The sequence below is a fragment of the Gavialis gangeticus genome, unplaced genomic scaffold, assembly GCF_001723915.1.
Source record: "Gavialis gangeticus isolate Ggan-Ray unplaced genomic scaffold, GavGan_comp1, whole genome shotgun sequence".
Lineage (NCBI taxonomy): Eukaryota > Metazoa > Chordata > Crocodylia > Gavialidae > Gavialis > Gavialis gangeticus.
The window spans coordinates 43,459,837-43,481,144 of NW_017729029.1; the positions used below are offsets into that span (position 1 = coordinate 43,459,837).

A 21,308-nucleotide genomic window follows, 5' to 3' on the forward strand; every position below is an offset into this window, starting at 1 on the left:
CCACCTGCGGCCCCGGCTGCCGCTGTCAGTCGGGTCCCAACATGGCGGCGGCGGCTGCGGGGGCGGCCGCGGGCTGCGGGGCCGGCTCGGGCGGATGGAAATGCTGATGACGGTCCGGAGACTCGCCTCCATCTGTACCATGGTGAGCGCCCGGCTTGTCCGTGGCCTCCACGGCAGCGGGCCCCCTGCCCCTGTGCGGCGTGCGCGGGGTGCCCATAACGGGCAGTGCGCGTGCATCAGCCCCTCCTGGGGCCAGGGCTGTGCCCAAGGGGGTGAGGAGCAGCGGCCCAACTTTAAACGGCCAGTTGCCAGGCTTTGAGAGTGCCCCCCGCCCCCCAGCCCTGATCCCGTAAGAAGCTTTGCAGGAGCTCAGACCGTAGTGCGAATGAAAGGCCGTAGGCAGTGACTGCTTTTCATGAGCGAAGGGGAATAGTGGGGCTAAGCACTGCCGGGACTATCGAGCGCCGCCCGTACTTTTACTCACATGAAACGAGCATTATTATGGTCAATAAACGTAAGTCATCTCCCAGCGGTTGAATATGTGCAGGAAGGACCGCGTGGGTTTCACACGATGGCGTCGTGGCTCTCGGATTCATGGGGCCGTGGTGCTTGGCAAGCTTGTCTTTATGCCAGGTTGTAAGTCTAGAAAAGACCGAGCAGTTAGTTCGTTGCTTCGCTAAGGCAATATGCTGCTTCTGAGGCAACCGTACATCTTGTAAGAAGTGCGGAAACACTGCAGTAATTTGAGAGATCTTGTTAATGAAAGGCCGTCGCTTATCCAGTACAATTATACCTGGACTTTAAGGTGGCAGGACTGGTTGTTCTGGTTGGAATTGGACTTTACCTCACTCTTCATATAATCCAAAGGGATCTGAATTACCATCAGCAGTCTAACTTCTGTTTTACTTCTTCCAGAAGGATTTCTGTCTAGCAATGTATCTACACAGCTTAGTGGGCTGCAGTGTCAGTTCAGTATGGAGTTGAAAAGAAAGTGCTGTTCCTGATTTTCAGGGCTGCTACCCGCTGTCTAGAGGGGTGGGTTTTTTTGGAGGGGGGCTCTAATTTAAAATCCTGACCAACCGTTTTTGATTAACTTGAAATCATTGCTGGACCACACGATGTGGTTGGGTGCAGTGTATTTAAAGTGCGTAGAACCTATTTTAATACAAAATATGAATATGTTTGACTAATCTTTGCTACTGAATGCCTCCCTGATCTCAGTGCTTTCAGGTTAACTGCAATGGAAAATGTAACATGTCTATAATTTTCTGGGCTCATGAGGTTTTTCTGTAGTGAACTAACTGCAGTTTCATATCCTCCTCACACACGCCTTTGAAAGTGTTTGCTTATATTTGTACCTGCACTTTCCCACCACAACAGCAAGTGAAATTAAACCCATAGGAAGTGGGTGGACAGCTGCAGAGCACTCCACTTAAGTGGATAGCCTTGGGACTGACAAAATGCTGCGCCTGATGTGCACTTACTCCAGTTCAATGTAAACAGCACTCATGAATAGCAGGAACAGTCTGCTAAACTTTTTTGCCTTCATTTGGGCTGGTGACTTTATTTCTTATTTATTTCTGTATGCTTCTAATGGCAACCTTGAAACTGACTGGACCTGGTCAATTCAAGGCTGTTTGAGAAACCTTATAATTGACAGTTCCTAATCTCTTTCACAAGTTATGCAGTTAAGTATATAATATTATCTTATAAAGTTGGCAGTGGGGCCAAAAAAGGTACTGTTAACAGACATGTCTGGTACAGTGTAAGCCAGGGATGGGCACTTGTTTGGGGTGCAGGGCCATTTAAGAAGCTTCTGTGAGCTGCTGCAGGCTGACAGAGTGGGTGGGGGTGTTTCTAGCCCAGTGGGTGGGGGAAGGGCAATTGATCTTATCCAGCCCATCTGCCCTGCACCCAGGGCTGGGAGTGCCAGGCAGGCAGGTGGGGTCTCCGTGGAGACCAGCCCAAGACCCCTGTGGGCAGGCGGATGGGATTCATAGATTCATAGGGACCATGGACAGGTGGGGAGCGGCATCTGAAGTGGGACAGGTGAGCGGGCCAGGTTTGCAGAGTGGTGACACCACAGGACTTGCAGCAGAGCTACAATCCTCCCTGCGTGTCCCTGCCACAGGCGTCAGTTCTGTGGGCAGGGGTCTGTGGGGAGTGGATTGTGGCTCTGCCCCAGGCTGTGGCCTCACTCCTGCACTGTCTTTGCCTTGTGATCCTGGCCCTAACCGTGCCCACCCATTCCATTCCCAGACAATGCCCACCACCCATCTGTGGTCCCATCCCATCTGCCTGGCTAAGTGTGTCCCGTCTGTGGGAGTCCTGGCTAGTCTCCATAGGGACCCTTCACAAGCGAGATAGAATCCCTTGGTGGGCCGGATCTGGCTGACCCCTGGTGTAAGCAAAAGGCTTAAAACTGGGGCTGGTGTCATGTTATGCAGTTACAAGAATTGTGAACCTCTGCCATAAGTAAATGCACTGTACTAGCTGCAGAATTCCCTGACCAAAGGCAGCTAATGTTTTGGACACATTCCCTAACCCAGGTAGCCAATTATCTGATTAAAAAGGCAAATGTAAAGCAGTGCATTTCCTGTGCTCGTATCACAAAGGCTCCCTTGCAGTGTTCAATGGCTTTTTCATAGTAACATTTTCATAGTGACTATTAAGTGTTAGCTTTTGCATTGTTTCTCTTCCTGTCCTGATGTTGCAGTAGATGAACAAGTAGCAGATGATATCCATGTTGAATCAGCACTCAGCTTGAAAGTTAGCTTTGTGCAAGAGTGAAGGTAGTTACTCCTGGTTATCTTACCAAATTACAACTTTATGGAACCATGTTTTAGTTATATAAATCACTCTTGGTTCAAGGGGAGGAGTTATTTATTAGTTCTGGCAAAAACTGTTTGTGCCTCTGGCAGCAAAAAATAACAGCCTTTACTCCAAAGAAAATTCTCCCCAATTTATGCACTTCAGAGGTTGTAACAGCATTTGCTAGGATGAATGTCCCTACAAAAATATAAAGTTATTTAATTTACTGTGACTGAGTTTATTGTAAAGCTCACCCATAGTTTTATTTTCAAGTAATACAGAACTTTGGTCTGCTGTTTGTAGTAGTTTTAAGCAAAACTATCATAGTTTATACCCACTTTGAAGATTAATGACTAGTAAGAAAAAAACCTCCCAGTGTATTCACTTTTACCATAACATGAAAATGGATTGCTTGGCAGGAAAAAAACATCATTTATTAAACTAAATAATTTATTTACTTTAATGAGGTGTATCGAGATGATTTTTTTTTTTTAAGGATTTTATTAACATGTGGTTCCTGCTACAGCACATAACATCATATAGGCAGTTCTTACAATATGTCGTCTTGAGAAAACTAAAGCACAGGAGGTTATTCTCTGACTCCCAGGATGAGTTACAAGTAGACACAGAATTCTTACATTTTGGAAACTAGGTCTCCCAATTCCAGTCTTGTGATTGTCCTGCTAGACAGTGATGCCTCTTTAAATTATTAGTTGTATTCTGTTTATTTTGAATTCCATCTCCCTACTAGGGAAGGTAACATGTAACCAAGCTTCCTATCCTAAAAGGATTTCCAAACTTGTTGGAGCTTGAATCATGAAACTGTCTCCCAAATACTCTGTTTTGTGTACATGACCATGTCTCTTGTGTTGGTGATTACATAATATCCTGTGGTAACTGCACCAGTGACAAGCAGTGGAAATGCATAAGAAAATATTTAGTGTGTTTTAGCTGCCTGCTGGAAAGGAAAGTCAACATCATATGACTAGACAGATCCTTACAAACTACCAGCGAGTTCTGCGTAGACTAATATTGCCTGAGTATTTGTCAGATTTGTCTGACTTTTTTTCCTTTCTGACCAACAATTATCTTTGTCAAGTGCTTCAGGAATGTTTCTGTCTTTGGTAAATGACTGTGAGACTAATCAAGGGTTTATCTTGGAGAGAATATTGGTGACATTTCATTTTATCTTATGCCACCAAGACAAACACCAACATATTTTCCCTGATGTTATTCAGCATCTGATGGTTTTGCAGGGGTGTTCCTCTGTGCATCCATAGCAATTGCGGTAATTAAAATGATGTTCAGTTTGGTTGCTGTAGTTTTCCTGAGAAGGAGAGGAGAAAGGGCACTATCTTTCATAATGGTAGTGCTTTTTTTCTGTATAGTTTCTCCCTCGGCTTCAGACTTACCCTCAGAAACATTTTCGTCAGAAGTCTCCTTTTAATTTTTTTCTTTTCATTATCAATAGCATAGGAACGCAACCAAATGCTTTTACAGCTGTTAGCAGTAAAGCACTAATCTGACCATTCTCCTCCTTCCTAAAGTAATAGTACATTTCAGTAAGCTAATTAAAGCCACTTCCCACTAGGTCCTTAGCTCTGAAAAACTAGCAACGCATGCCTGGAGAACCCTCATTCAGCATTTGCGTTGATGGCAATCCTATTTTTGTTCTCCATTTAAGTACAGCATGGACCTAATTATTAGTTTCAGTTCTGGAAGGGGGAGGGAGGGGAACTGCATCATTTGCAAATAAACTCCAGTACTAGCTACAGACACCAAGAAAATTATGTTATGTCAAGGATGGTTTTGCATTCTTTTGTTTTTAAAAGAGGTGTAAAATGCATTTGCAAGTGAGATGGCACCATCTTATTGTTAAATATTTTCTGTGCACAGAGGGGGAATCATTCAGCTTCAAAATCCATCCTCCATACTAAACTGTGTTCTACTTCTTGATTTAAGATTAAATTAAAGGAGGTCTCTTCACAGTGAAAGTTTGTTGATGAACACTAGCAAACTGTACATTTTGGGGGAAGATATGCAGCTGTCTGCAGCCTTGGCAAGTCATCTGCTAAATTACTTTCTACAAGATTCATCCACTAGCTTTTAATACTCCAATGTAATGCAGGGTGTAGGTTAGCAGTGACTGGGGGGGCATGGGGATGTTCCAGGTTGGTAACAGTTCTGAGACTTAAAACGAAGATGCAAGATTTAATAAGCAAATGGAGACTGTACATGCTTTCCTGAAGGGTCACTTCTGCCTTGTCTTCCTCCATGTCTGTGGAGGGCCTCTTTGTTACTGAATTAGTGTGGTTTTATTTTCCGTTGGCAGTGCTCTCTAACTTTTATCTCTCTGCAGATATTTGCTGCTTCACTTTCTAATGGCTAGCCCTGCAAGGGCATAAGGGACCAGCTGAGGAGAACCCTTTTAGCTTAAATGAAAGTGTTAATTTTGGAGTTGGGGTTTTTAGTCCCAGCTACATGGGGTTATTGTGTGATTTGTCTAGTAATTTCCAGTTGGCATCACATAGGTTTATTACAATGGAGTGGAATTTAGCAAGCTTATATAGGGGCTGTTCACTCCTATAGCTGTGTGTGTGTCTGCTTAATATGCTTCAGTGGGGATTTGCGTGCGAGGCCAGTGGCTGTACTTCATGGCTATACTGATGTAGTGTATTGTAGAAGACATCCTACAGTTGCGTATCTGGGTGTGGTGGGACATTTGGCAATCACCATAGTCTGCTCTGAAGGGAGGTTTGAATCTCAGATAAGGTCCTGGGTCAGCCCCTGTCTACAATTCCAGTGCCCTCCCTGCATCCAGCAGTGAGGACTAGGCTGCACTTCTTGATAATCATTTCTAGTTCTGGTGTACGCTTGTGGTTTTCACCTGTCTCTTGACTTGGTCTCTAGCTGGTAGGTAGCTGGTAAATTATTCCATGTCAGGTTCTGATAGTATTGCACACTTAACAGTTCTTTGCTTGCAAGTAAGGCCACTTGTCTCATGGAGCAGTAGCATACCCATAGGCTTTTTCAGCATACCTACAAAAGAAAAAAACACATGACTTCTCAACCAAAATCAAACTAAATGAGAACTGAGTGTCTTGCTTTTGTAGTTTAACAGGTCATATCATTGGGTATCATGCTGTCCTTTGCTGTGAAGCACAGACTAGCAAGCAGTGGCTGTTCTCGCATGCAAAGGAGAGCAGCAGCTGTTACTTCTGTCTTTCCTCCAGACACTTCAGAAGTCTCAGGGGGCCATAGAGCTCAATGTGGAGGTAGTGAAGAACATGGTATAGCTGTTCTCTTTATTGATGTGGGTGCATTTCTGACTCTAGGTACTGCTTTGCAGCACTCCCTATAGGTGGTGGAGTTTTTGAATGTGTGTCAATAGGCAGTGCATAATAAAGTAACTTCTGAGGGAGCCTCTGAAGGTGTAGGTCTCCATATGGAAACTTTTGTGGGCAGTGGTGTCCTGATGTGCACCTTGTTTTAAGGATCTCCAAAGGTTTAAAGACCCAAGCTCATGGCTGTTCATGCAGTGGGAGACCTGTAATCTCCTTTCTGTGAAACGATAAGGAGACTGTGGGAAATGTGCAGCCCACCCCAGGGAAGCTATGATGCATTATTTATTTGAAATAATACCTCAGTGTTAAAAGCCCTTCTGACATTTTTCTAGGACTGCTTAAAGCAGCGATCCTCAACTTTGCTCCACTTGTTCTTAGCTTTCACTCATTTCTTGATCACTTAACGAGAGTAGAACAGTTCTCCTGTTCCAAACAACTCAGACCACACCAAGTCAGAATGCTTTTGACACTGCTGATTCCTTTTTGAAATCTCTGGGCTTTATCTTTGAAATCCTGTGCAAACACCTACACACCTTGTATTCTACAGCATCCTGTGGCACCCTTAAAAGGATCTCAAGGTCCTGTGTCACCCTGGTTGAGAATCACTGGCTTAAACAATAGGGTATATAATTAGTTAAGGAAATTCAATAAAGTAGCAGAACAGATCAGTTCATTCAAGTGAGTTGCCTGTATTATTCCATTTTGCATGGCTGGTACAAGAATCAGGTTTTAGGAAAAATAATGTAAATGCATACACAGCCCTGATGCCTTTATATATCTTTTGTATGCCCTTCTGCAAAAGCATACCAGACTCCAGTCTCCCATCTTGCAGATGTCAGTATGGGAGGTCTGTCATCTTGTGGTCAAGATAATGCGTTGTGTTGTAAACAGTCATTTTGTGTTGCCTTCTCTGCTCCTTCCTGCTCCTGAGTTTTTGAGTCCATGCCCGATGACTTGCCTACTTAAGCCCTCATGCATCTGGGTGTGACTGCAGCTACTGATAGGTTTTGGGACTGAATTTCTGTACCCCTCCATTTCTGTGCCAGCTTAATCTGTAAGCATTTCATATCTGAAGCTTCATCCCTAACATTAGGTTTTGCCTTTCATCACCACCTGTTTCCTTTATATCATTGCTCCCTTTGGTCATTGTGTTGGATTGATGCGTGAAGATCAGACTGTGTTTTTGTTTATGGTTTGCAAAATACTTGCTGATAATCTGTATCTGGGTCCAGGGACCCAAATGTGTTCTAGCGAGCTCATTTTATCCAGAAATATTGCCCTTTAAATCTATAAATTGTACTGGGAGGACACATGCCTGCTCTGTCTCTTCAGCACTGGGTCAGACAGTGGGAACCCAGAGACAGGGAGTGATCTTTGAAGGGACTCTCTACCTCTTGCGTATACCTGGAGGGAGCAGCAGTTGTCTGACGGAAAGCCTCAGCTTCAAGAGGCTATAGACGCCTGGAGACAACTAAAGCCAAGAGACCCAGGAAGGAAGCAGGACTGTTGGTTCTTTTGTTTCAGTTTTTAATTTTTACTAATACAGAAAACTTTTAGGGGAGAACTGGAACCATCTCATAGTTTGGAGTTTAACTGCACCTCCCCTGGCTGGTGGATCTGCTCATCAGTAATTACAATTGGACAAAGGTTCCAAGCAACTTGTTCAGGCTCTCAGCTTCTTCAGTTGGTTTTGTATCTCCTACCCTTCTAAATCTCCTACCCCCTACCTCTTTTCATATCTCCTTTCTAACTGGATGCTTTGCAGCCTCATTTTGACTACATGCATTATCACCGGAGTGCATGAATTATGGCAGCCCCATGCTGAATTACTATCTTCTATATGAGTAATTAAGGACCAGATCCTGGGAAGTTACAAAAGCCTTCTGCTCGTTTTCTTTTCCGTGCCTTATTTAATAATCAGATTAAATTAAAATGGATCACCAAACAGATGCTACTGATTTAGTTAAAAAGTTCAGTTTCAGATAGTGTGCTGTAGGAGTAAACTGACTTTGCACTATTTTGTAGTTTTCAATGAGGCCTGTGTACATTGAAAATTAACTATGGCACCGTGCAGTTTACATTCTTAAGGAGTTGGCAAAGATGGTCATTTTTTTTCACTCAGTTTGTAAAGCCTGTAGATTAGTGAGGTGCAGTTTAGTGAGATTCTGTTGTATTTACTAGTCCTGCCAGATCTTTGATGCTGTTATGCTGATTCGTTTTACTTGTCTAATAATAGTGTTGAAATCAGAAGTTCAAGTTACTGTAACTTGCTATGCCTATTTGAAGCTTTATTTGACTAAAGCAAAGGAGATCACTTTAAAACATAAATCATAGCTAGATAGGCTGAACTGACATTTTTTTTCATATCTGCATTTGAGGCTGTTGCACTGTAGCAACACAACTCAAGAAGTTAAGGTTTGGAAATGAAAATCTCATTTTTGAAGGCCAGTTTTGGTGTACAAGTCCTGTTTCTGAAACAAAATATGGGGAAGGGTACATATTCCACAAATTGTCTGAGATCACATTGAAGAAAAAAATACAAATACAGTTTAAAACAAAAAATGACTATTTCGTTGCTCAGGAAATAGGAGCAGCTGCTTGTGGCTAGTCTAGCAATGTGAAGGCTGCTAGACCTGATGAAACTCCTCACTCTATTCCGTTTCCTTGTTCTTACTCAAAGTTCTAACTCATTCTGTTTTGCCTGCATCTTGTTTTTCATCTTGGGTCACTTCTTTACTCATGCTACAAGTGTACCCACTTGGTGGGGCCCCATTTTAAAGCCCACATCCTCTCATTTATCTATCCTCCAAGGCTAAAACTTATGCCAACTTCTAAAAAGAATTCTTCAGATAAAACAAATGATTAGCCAGAGATACCACCAGCAAGACTTATTAGGCAAGTACTAGATTTTATGTACCGAACTGTACTTATTAGGCATATACCACATTTTATGTACCATTTTCACTGTTTTGCCTCCTTATTCTTGAAGATACAAGCTCTTTGGGACGGGGGAGCATCTTGAATGTCTCTGTAGCCTTGGCTGCTAGTTCAGTGCAGTGAGGTCAAGAGCTGAAGCATCAGCAGTGTCCAGGCTAGTATCTCAAATGACATTTGTTTATTTTAATACATACCAATTCTCTAGTTACTTTGTGGTTTCCATTTGATTTCATAAGGTTCCTCTGAAATGCTGCAGAGCCTTAGCAGACCAAAACATATGGTATAAATAAGCATCTGGTTGAAAGCTACTTGCAGAGGCTCTGTCAACTATAACTTGCTTAATTTAATTGTACTGACATGTATTAACTGTAATGGGATAGGGATATGTGGTCAGATTTCCCTGCTATATGTGAAATTGTCTATCAAGGCACCATTTTAAATGAGCCAATGGAGCTTCCGTCTCTTAAGAATAATGTTAGAAGAAGTATTATGGGTCGGCAGTGTTTTTGGGCAGAGTGCCAAAAACACCCCAACCTTGATTTCGTAAGATGTTGGCATGCCAGGGGCAGATGGCAGGGGAGCTGTGAGGGGCACTCATTGTGGCAGCGCAGCCCCAGCTCCTTCCCTGCCATCCACCCTGAGGTGCGTGTGCCCAGCAAAATGGTTTTGCATGCCATGCTCTGGCCAAGTGTGCCAGGGGTTGCTGACCCCTGTATTATGGTATCATCTTTGAATATATTCTAAATAAGGTAGTGATTAATTAAATTTGGGGTAACTTTAACTGTGCATAGTTTTTAAAATAATATATGCTGTAGGGATTGTTTCTGTGGTTCTGAGAACATTTGTACAATACATTCTATTGAATGGTACTGCTGATTTAAGTCATTCATGTGAAAATGTCCTGTCTCCATGTGAGTGTTCTGAAGTTAGTGTCTGAAAAGGTAGAATATCTTAAAATATGCACATCCATACATTAGCCAGATGTTGTCAGGATGATTTATACAAAATCGTTGCAAGAATCTGAGTAAGCAAACTCATACTAGCAGACCAGCTGCACTTTGCAGTAACAAACCATCCAGATATGCAGGAAGACTAGCAAGTATGGTAGAAAGCCAGCTTGGCTTAGCAGGGAACTCTTCAGTGGGCTAAAATAAAAAGGAAGCTAATAAGAAATGGACACTTGGACAAACTGCTAGGGAGGAGTATGTGAGTATTTTTTGGGCATGCAGGGATGAAATCAGGAAGGTCAAAGTGCAATTGGAGTTTCAGCTAGCAAGGGATGTGAAGGTTAACAAGAACAGCTACTACAAGTATGTCAGCAACAAAAGGAAGAATAGTGTGCATCCTTTACCAAATGGGTGAGGCAACCCAGTGACAAATGATGCAGAAAAGGCTGAAATACTCAATGCCTTTTTCATCACAGTCTTCACAGACAAGGTCAGCTCCCAGATTACAGCACCTGGCAGAACAGTTTGGGGAGGAGGTGAGCAGCCAACAGTGGCAAAAGAACAGGTTAGGGACTATTCAGACAAGCTGGATGTGTACAAGCCCATGGAGTTGGATGGGATGCACCTGAGGCTGCTGAGGGAGTTGCCTGATGTGATTGCAGAGCTGACGGCCATCATCTCTGAAAACTCATGGCAACTGAGAGAGGTCCCAGATGATTGGAAAAGGGCAAATATAGTTCCCATCTAGATTCATCAAGGACAAGTCATGTTTGACTGACCTGATTACCTTCTGTGACAAGATGACTGGCTCTGTGGATGCAGGAAGAGCGGTGGACTTGATATATGTTAACTTTAGCAAGACTTTTGATATGGTCTCCCACAGCATTCTTGCAAGCAAACTAAGGATGTACGGGTTGGAGGAATGGACTGTAAGGTGGATAGCAAACTGGCTGGATCATCAGGTTCAAAGGGTAGTAAGTAGTCAATGGCTCAATGTCTAGTTGGCAGCTCGTATCAAGTGGAGTGTCCCAGGGGTTGGTCCTGAGTCCAGTTTTGTTCAATATTTTCATCAGTGACCTGGAAGATGAGATGGAGTGCACCCTCAGCAGGTTTGTAGATGACACCAAGCTGGGGGCAGTAATAGATATATGCTGGAGGGTAGGGCTGGGACTCAGAGAGATCTTGACAAATTGGAGGATTGGACCAAAAGAAATCTCATGAGATTCAACAAGGACAAGTGCAAAGTCCTGCACTTAGGAAAGAACAATTCCCTGTGCAGGCTGGGGACCGACTGGCTGGGCAGCAGCTCTGCAGAAAAGGATCTGGGGCTGATAGAAGACAATAAACTGAATATGAGCCAGCAGTGTGTCCTTGTTGCAAAGAAGGCTAATGGCATACTGGGCTGTATTAGTAGGAGTGTTGCCAGCAGATTTTGAGTAGTGATTATTTCCCTCTATTCAGCATTGTTGAGACCACATCTGGAGTATTGTGTCCAGTTTAGGACCCCCCCCTCCCCCTTTACAGAAATGATGTACATGAATTGGAGAGAGTCCAGCAGAGGGCAGAGAAAATGGTTAGGGGAGCTGGGGCACATGACTTAGGAGGAGAGGCTGAGGGAACTGGGCTTATTAAGTCTGGAGAAGAGAAGACTGAGAGGGAATTTAATAGCAGGATGGAGCTGGACTGTTCTCAGTAGTGACAGATGACAGAACAAGGAGCAATGGTCTCAAGGTGCAGCAAGAGAAGTTTGGGTTGGATATTAAGAAGAACTTTCTCACTAGAAGGGTTGGAAGCATTGGAACAGGTTACCCAGAGATGTGGTTGAACCTTCATCCTTGGAGTCTTTTTAAGACCTGGCTAGACAAAGCTTTGGTCAAAGTGATCTAGCTGGGGACATTCCTGCTTAAAGGAGGAGTTGGATTAGATGACTTCCTGAGGTCCCTCCCTAATTTTCTATGATTCTATGACCAGTATTTTGGTTGGAAAATGAGAAGGGATTTGTTCTAAGGCTTAGTGGGTTTTGTTTTCCTTTTTCTTCTTTTTTTTACTTTCATATTTTTTTTCCCTCCAAGAAAAAATCATTGCAGAAAATATTTGGCAAGATTAGTGTCTTTTTGGCACTTATAATTCCTACATTCTTTCAAAATAAATCTTTAATTTGTCTCATTAGATTGAGTTATGGTTATTTCAACAGCAGGAAAGTCAGGTATAAACTTGCTGACTGCTCATGCTTTTGCATATCTTTTTAAATGTAATATCAAGAAGGCTGTGTAACTTGAGCATCTTAGAAATACCTCCTCTACTGAGTTAATGCATACATTTCAAAATTATGATTCATCTTATGAATAATGATATTAGAATTTCTCAGGGTTGCACGTGAGAACAAAAAAATAAAGTGCTTTAATTATTACTGTCAAAAAAAACATATGAAATGAAAAATAAATGCCTCAAAGGAAAGTAACCACCACATCCAGATATAATATCTGTTTTGGGTGCACAGCTTGTAATCATTAAAAGTAAAACAAACGAACAGATGTGGCAGTAGCTCATCTCACCTGTTTTCTTTAATGTTTGGTCAGGTGCATACAGTTAGATGGGGGCATGTTTTGAGTCAGTTTAGCTGAAAGAGGGGCAGGGGGGAAAGCAAAGGATCATTCAGCTAATCAGGATGGAAAAGACTTCTGCTGCCTCACCCTTTGCAGTTGAAAAGAATAAACCAGTTGTTCACCATATACTTTCTTTTATTTTAAGAATGTCTGTTAACTCTCTTTTGAGTTCCTTTTAAAAATGCAGCTTGCTTACTTTATGTTGTCTGCTTTTGTCTTCCCTTCCTTCTATTTTTTCTTTTAAAAATTGGGTAACTATGACCTACATGGTTGTGTGCACACATTCAGACATGCACCTCTTCTCTGCCTCACCACTCTACAGACTTTTCTCTCTCAAATTTTTGTCCCACTCCTCTCAACCTCAGCTGCTTCTTTCTTGATACACACCTTATTTTCCTTTTGTGCCATGATATCTGAGTGTCCACCCCAATCGGACAAAACTCTTGGACTCAATGTGATATCTTTTATTAGACCAACTAAATAGTAGCAAAAAAAAAAATCTTTCTTTGCAAGCTTATAGGTCCAAACACCCTTCATCAGGCAGAGAAGAGTTCAGACTGTAAAAGTTCTCAGTTGGTCTAATAAAAGGTATCACATCTACTCAAAGAACCTTGCTTCCCCGGGTAGAAAAGAAACTTCATCTTGCACAGGGGAGGTAAAGAATAGTGAGGTTCCCCTGAGTTTCAAAGTCCATTTGTGAAAAAGTTGCTCTGTGAATATGCAGATTAGGCAGGCAGACAGCTCCAGCAGGTTTCTTCCCTGAGGGTGGCAGATGTTAGGCAGGGAGTTGAGTTTTGCTTATTTGCTGTTTAGCAATGAAGTTTACATTTCCAAATGGCTAATTATAATATCTTCCCTATTTCAGGGATATAGCTTGTAGCAGTGTTAGACAAACACAGCTGGCTACAAGCTGCATCCCTGAAACATGGAAGATACTCTTACCCTATTAGGACATGTTAAATAATGAAATGTATCAGGTGCTTAATAGCCAGTGGCCTCTACTAAGATTCAAGCAACAACCAGAGGAGGAGCGTGCATGATTCTGAAAAGCAGCCCTGAGACTGGCACCAGATTATTCATTTCACTCTCTTTAACTTTAGTAAAGTTGTCAGCAGCAGCATATGCAGTGGTGCAGCCTGCCTCCAAATTTGGGAATGTAACATTGTATCAGTTTTATAGCAGTTTCATATTTATAAAGATGCCTTGTAATGGCAAAGAAGTTTAAATAAAAGCTTGCGTTATGCTAAAATTTACATCATTCTTCCAGAAGGGAAAAACCTTTTCATGCTATGTGTGAGAAATTTTTTCAAGCCCTACCTATATGTGAAGTTAATCTTCTCTGGCTCAATACTGCAGGAGTTGTGTAGGACTGTAGAGTTGAGACTCTCATCAGTATTCCAGTAGTGGTGCATCACAGTTCTTCTGTGTGGCTTGTGGAGGACTAAACTTGTAATAGGATTTGGACTTCAATGCAAGTTGAATGTATTTATAATTGATAGTACTTAAAAGATACAATTATAACTTAAAGCTTAAGTTTTTATATGGACACAGATGATTCTCATCCCTAGACCGTAATTCTCTCTTTGCACTGTGCATTTGTTCTAAGCTACTTACTCCTGTTCTTCTGTTTGTATGAAGCCTGAAGAGCCCCTCAGGTACTATGGGATTGGCAAAGTTAATAACCTCTTTCCAAAATCCAATTGTGATCTTTTTTAGCTTCCTTTCCTCCAGACTTCTGGACAGGTGATGGTCTATAATCCATCCAGCTGTAGAAAACAAATAGTAGCTATGAATTTCAAAGAAGTTGAGACCTGTATCAATCTCTGATCTCTTGAGAAAACTACTGTATCCACATCTGAATCATTTAAATCTGGCCTAAGCAAGGCATTCAGGATACGCTGTTGGAATAATCTTGCACTGGGGAAGCAGTTTGAGTTGCTACATCTCTTCCTCCAGTTTCAGCAGTTCTGAGAGCTGGCAACATAATCGGGCTGGAATGTGGGTGTATACTCTTCAATTTTTCACTTGCATGAAGTGTTGCTCAGTAAATAAATCCTTCAGACTTCATCAAGGAAAAATGATTCACTGCTCACAGAGCACCAGAGATAAGTTCTCAGTTCCACACTTGATTTCCAGTCAAAACTGGAGTCAGCTCTAGGGCTTTTTCAGGCAGCTTGTGAAGGACTTGCTCAGCTAGTGCCTCAGGTTGAGTGTTTTTGAAAACTGGTCTCTTCACCTCACCAAAGTAAATACAAGCTGCTTTAAAATACTTTTGTTTGGGGTTCTTTGGCTCATTGTTGCTGGATGTTATTCAGTCACTTCCATTCTGCCTTTTTTATTTGTTTGAAGCAAATATTGGCCTGTCTCTTCATTGAATCAGTGTGGGAGATGAAAGATGAACTCAAAGTTTGTCTGTAATTAACTGTTTTCTGTACCTAGGGCTCACTAGCAAGGTAACAGTTTCTAGATATAAAATCTTTTAAATTACTTTAAAAATCATGTATAGATCACTTGCCTTCAATATCTTGTGTCTTGCTCCATTATCTCGAGCCAAATTTATTTTAACTTGGTTTGTACCCTTTAAAAGGATATTCTTTGAGTCTGATGCTGGTTGGCAGGGAATGAAGTACAGTTATTCTTGGAAAGTTCTCCCTAATGAGGATGCATGCATGAAGCAGTGCTCTTTGGGAGAGTCATTTCAAGAACTACTGTAGAAAATACATCCTCTACAGATGTTGATTTTTGGTCACAGTTTAGCAGCTGGCAGTATTTCTGCTACTTGGATGAAGAAAAGAGCAATAGATGCTTTAAATTTGCATGATTATACTTACTTTGCAAGAATCCTTAAGGTAGGCTGACATATCATCATTTTAGGTGGAATAAAGTGCAGGGTGGAGATTTTGTTACCTGTCAAAAATTGCAGAAAAAGTTAGTACCAGAGCTCTGAAGGTGCAGTTGAAGCTGTTAATCCTGTCCAGAGGTAGCCAATCATTTGGGACAGGGGTTTTGAACCTTTTTAAAGCAGTGTACCCCTGGCGGCTGGATGCAGAGCCGGGAGGGAGAAGAGGGGGTGGTGCGCGGCCAGACACAGAGCAGCAGCATATAGGTAGGGGTGGTGGGTGGCAGTGGTGGCGGCTGCATGTGATCTCCCCTCCCACTCTTTTCCCTCCCCCCCTGTGGCCGGCTGGTTGGCCAGCTCCTGTGTGGTCCAGAGAGGGAAACCGCTGCCCTTGCCCACTCCCCCAGCCCTGCTCCTGGGAGGTGGTGGCGGAGCGTGGTGGGTGGCGGTGCTCTGTCCCCACCTGCCTGCACATACCCCCTAGGGCTCTCCCAAGTACCTCTGGGGGTATGCGTACCCCCGGTTGACAACCCCTGATTGGGATATTTCCATGGACCTCAGTGGCCTTTGTAGCAGTTCTAAGATACTGGCGCTGTTAGGAAAAGTATCTGTCAGAACATATGGTTGTTATTTCTTGAAGCCAAATAAGGTATGTAATTTGCTAGAATTTATTAATGTCAAATATTAAAATTTCAGTAGTGAAAATGGTTCAGGGGCTGGGGCACATGACTTTGAGGGAACTGTACTTATTTAGTCTGGACAAGAGAAGACTGAGAGGGGATTTAATACCAGCCTTCAAGTACCTGAAGGGAGGGAGATTCAAAAGAGGGTGGGTCTGGACTGTTCTCAGTGGTGGCAGATGACAGAATAAGGCGCAACTGTCTCAGGTTGCAGCAAGGGAAGTTTAGGTTAGATGCAGTATAAGGAAAAACTTTCTTACATGGAGGGTAGAAAAGCGCTGGAACAGGTTAACCAGAGACTTTGTGCACTCTCCATCTGTGGAGGTTTTTAAAACTCAGCTACTTTGGAATACAGCCTTTGTACAAATGTGTATCTTGTACAAATCTAGTGCAAGGACAAAGCAATGTCTTTATAAACTATAAAATGGGACTGGAAGTTCTGTCTTGTGACTCCATTGTTAACAATGCACCACAAGACTTCCCTGAATTCCTGTTTTGATTACTAGAATGTATTTTTTTAGGGAAAAAAATCTAGTCTTGCTTTGAAAATTTCCTGTGATATCAGGGACCACGGTGCATGGTCCAAGTTGTTCCAAGGGCTAATTATCTGCATTATTAAACAAGAACTTATTTTTTTTCAGTCAATATTTGTCTAGCTGTCAGTGCTTGATACACCTTTATCTGTTGCTTTGAAATCTCAGTTGCCTGTGCAGGTACTTAGACTTATTAAATTCCCCCCCCAAGCTTTGCTTTTGTTAAGCTAAATGGATTGAGTCTTTTGGCATTGGGTTTGTTTTCCAGTCTATGTCAACTGTATGGCTCTTTTCTCATCTCTTTCCAATTTATCAACATACTTTTTGACTTGTGACACCATAACTGGGCACAGTATTCCAGTAGGAGTTTCACCAGTGCCAAATACCCTGATAGAAAATATGTGGAAGAAACCAAAAAACAACTGCACACCAGAGTGAACGCACAAACATATCCAATTACCTGTGGGTGCACACTTCACACGTGTCAGTCACTCCCTGTCCAATCCCTCACTTCTAGTCCTCAAAGGAAACTTACGAAACACCTTCCGTAAACAAACCTATAAACTTCACTTAATAAATCTACTGGACACAAAAAATCATGGATTCAATATCAGGGGCAATGTGTAGGGGGGTGCATGCAGGTGCACGTGCGCCCCCAGCACGTGGTGGTGAACCCTCTGCAAAAAGACACTGCTGACGATGGTTCTGGCGGCGTCTGTGGGAGCTCGCTGCCGCTGGGCTCCTGCCAGCACAGCCGTGCCCCCTCAGCCGCTGGGGTCATGTACCATTCATGTTCAATGTAGACATTGGATTTATAATACATTACAACCTGCCTGATATCTGATTCACTGGGCACCAGCCTGACACTTTTCTTGTCCCCACTTCCTTCCCTTCCCTCCTTTTCTACCCTTTGTCTTCCTAATTTCCGGCTGTTTACTGTTTTCCACAGACTGCTTCTCTTCTACCTTGGAGAACTCAACTACAGTAGAGTCTCCCTTACTTACCTTTGGCATTATTTCCTCCTCATTTTCCCCCCTCCCTTCACTTCTTTACACACTGTGTTCCTAATTTCCACCTATTTACATTCTCACTGACATCCTATCACACTTTTAGCTTCTTTCATTTCTTGGAGATCTCAGAACAGCAAAGACTCCCAATACCTGAAGAAGGGTGCTTGTGCCTGAAAGTTTGCAAAGAACTTTTCCCCAACTACTCAGTTGGTCTGATAAAAGAGATCACATCAACTCAAAGAAGCTTGCCTGCCCCGTGTGCATGGATTTTTTTTTGTAACATAATGTGAGAATTAAGTGTGTGTATGCATGGTTTTTTGGACTTTTTTTTTTTTAAAGAATATAATTGAGCAATTAATTGAATCGCCATATTGCTTAAGAGCATTTCATGTCAGTAAGTCCTGCAGTATAATGGTGAGAACAGTTTTAAAATATGTTGCTACTTGGGAAATTTTATAATTGCTTGTGCAGAGATTTTGTTCCTCGTTTCTGCAGGCTAGAGTACAGTGGGTGCCTGCACCATCACTACAGTTTTGTCTCTCGTGTTATCAGGGTTTACTGATTTGTTTCTCCAGTGTTAAACACCTGACACAAGATCATAGGGAGGATAAGAGGAAGTTCCTGCAGTCATTTAAACAGTTTTACATGTCTGAACAGTGTTGATCTTTCTTCCTGCACAATGTGAAGACAGGCATATCTTTAGGCTGTTCTCAGCCTGTTTTATAGACTCAGTAATAAACTCTTCAAAGCATTTCTTCCCACGTGTTTCCACATCATTTAGCAAAATAAGGTTCTAGTTCTTATTGTGGCCATTCCATGTTATTGTGAGATAACATTAATATGTTGTTGTTTGTCTGAAGCCCCATTTAAAGAGGTGGGTTATAATACTAATGTTTCTTTCTGATAGTTCCTTATCCCTGGTGTCATTAGCAACTGTTTTTGTCTGCCTAAATTCCCACTGCTATTTCGATTGCATTCGATTGTTGTTCATTTTCTTCCTTTACCTTTGCAGAGTATTGCCGTGTGCATTTAAGTAGTTGCTGATTATCAGTTGTAATAGAACTAATTCATGTTTGTATTACACTAGTGTGTGGAAGATTTTCCTATGAGTAGTTGATGTGTGTTCTTTGAAAAGCTATTTCTGGTGAAAGGCATTATGTAAATGTAACAAAATAAAACAGTTTGAGGTGGTGGAAAAGACGGTATTGAAGGTGACATCTCACTCCAATTAAGAGGATATAGCTTGTAACCTTAGCAAGGAAGTTTTCCCAAGGGATATACATGAAGAAACAGTCTTTCAGCTTTGAAATTTTGTTGTGTAATGATTTACTTTACTCAGAAATATGTCTGTTAAGTATAGTGGGGGGTTTTCTCATGTTTATATTTAATTCATGTTAGTGCTAAGGAGCTATATAAATCTCAGGGTGAGAATAAATCTTCTAAATGTTAATTTGGTTCTTGGTGTTTGGGATGCTCTGAATTTTTCCTCAAGAAATTCGTAACTGTTACAGCCTGTGGCCCTCAGCAAGACGCAAGTATTTCATTTTAAGCAGACAGAGCTCCAGGGACATCAGTACATTGTAGCAAAAATGCAAATGCATCAAAAGCAGTGTTATCTTCCAAGAAAACTACTTTGGGATAGGCACTCTTGGCAAAAACAAAAATGGTAAACGGGCTGTTTGTTAGCATCACTAGACCTGTTGTTCCAGATACCTACAACAGCGTTTTTGGGAAAACACCCTTCATGGCAGTACTATTAGTTCAGTTGCAGTGGCCATAAGAAATGATAGGAGTGTTCCTTTGGATAACAGTGGTCACACTAGCACTTTTATCGTTGCTGCTATGGAATGGTGATGGTAGTGTAGTGCCCAAAAAATTAGTGTAGACAGAGCTTCAGAGACACTAGTACATGGTATGAAAAATGCAAATGCATCAAAAGCAGTATCTTCCAAGAAAACTATTGTGAGACAAGCACGTTTGAGTGATGGCATGTTGTTTTTAATCAAATGTGAAGACTGAACCAACTGTTTATTAAAAGTAATCTGAGATCTTCAAACCAATAATAGAGTAAACATGAATTAAAACATTACAAATGTAGGAAACATTATCAATTGCACACATGCTTTTGAAATTTTTACCCTTAGGCGCCTACGTCCCATTTTCGAAAGTGAGGTAGGCTGTTAAAAGTATATGCTAAGTGAAGGGGTCTTAGGCTCTTATGTTAGTTCTGAAAATCTCTGATGTTCTTAGTTTTAATATGGAGTTTTAAATTGTTTTACCAGAAGATTATAGGAAAGAAAGGACGTGTGGGTGTTTTTTTTTTTGGAAAGGAACCGTAACATGCTTGGTTTCAGTTCTTTTCTTTCTGCTCATAGGCAGAACTGCCATTCTGTACAACTAAAATCAGGTTTGTGTTTTCTCCATATTACTGATAAAGGTCCTTTTCCTGTTAGGATTATATCATCTTTGTTGATAAGTAGAGCTTGATGAAAAATCAATAACACAAGGTGCTAAAAATATTTTAAAGTACTGCTAAGATTTGTAACCTCATCTAAGGATAGTCTATAAGCAAGGATCATGGAAATGTTTGTGAGTTGCTGGGGTTTGGTTTTTTTGCGGGGGGAGTTGTTTTTTGCCCCAAACTTGGGGGGAGGGATAAAGATTGAATATGAAACGGCACTTTTTTAAACAAACAAACAAAAAAATTGCCAAAAAATACTCCGTTCTTCACTCCTATTAGACCCATACGTTGTATTTGGGCCATGTGAGGATCTACCATTTAATGTCAGTGTGTGTGTGGGAGAAATAATGTAGAATATTCTGCCTGCCAGCTTCACTCTTCAGCTAAGAGAATAATTGTACCTTTAGTCTAGCTAATATTTTCCTTTAATGTTGGTTGAGTTGGTTAATGATGAATGAAGAACAATGCCCTGCCATCTGGGGCTTCCCAAATGAGAGCAAAGAGAATATGGGACATAAAAGTAACTAGGCCAGTGATGAAATGAAATAAAAATTATCATTACAGTAACACAAGCTGATCTGTAAATTTGTTGAATCATTACAGCCGTAAAAACAAGGTTATGCAATGTTAGCATATTGTTCAGTGTAAGACCTAGAAAATCACCTGGGAGTGCTGTTGATGGGAGATAAATATCTGTCTTTTTGCATATTTTAGGGCAGGGGCAAGCAATTATTTCAGCTGGAGGGCTGCTTAATGAGTTTTGGTGAGCTGTCAAGGACTGCAAGTGTAGCCCCGCCCCTTGACAGGCGCCCTGCCCACAGTCATTATCTTGGAACCAGAAGTCCCTCCCCTTGCCTCCAGAAGTACTCCTTTTGGGAAGAGGATTTGCCATCTTGGAACTAGGAAAAAAGCAAATTATATACTAAAAATCAAACATTGACAACAACATATTTTAATTTTTTATTTAAAAAAATATTTTGTCCTGATTTATGTGTATTTGCATTGCGTATATAGAGGTGATTGCATAATACCTCAAAATGATGTCTTACTCTTATATATTGCGGGGAGTGTGGTGGAGGCATGAGAATGGGTATAGGGTTTGTTGGGGGCAGTGTGTGTGGATGTGGTGTGTGGGGGTGT

The 21,308-nt window shown here is 41.8% G+C and overlaps 1 protein-coding gene across 2 annotated transcripts in view; it reads left to right on the forward strand.

The window, feature by feature from the left end:
* Positions 1 to 21,308, forward strand: part of LOC109300706 (ubiquitin carboxyl-terminal hydrolase 12) — a 53,213-nt gene that overhangs the window by 45 nt on the left and 31,860 nt on the right. For both annotated transcript variants that reach the window (XM_019521495.1, XM_019521493.1), the window contains exon 1: positions 1 to 142. This exon is cut by the window's left edge. In XM_019521495.1, coding sequence (XP_019377040.1) covers positions 95 to 142 — 48 coding nt within the window. In that variant the 5' untranslated portion in view covers positions 1 to 94. The remainder of the gene's footprint in view (positions 143 to 21,308) is intronic.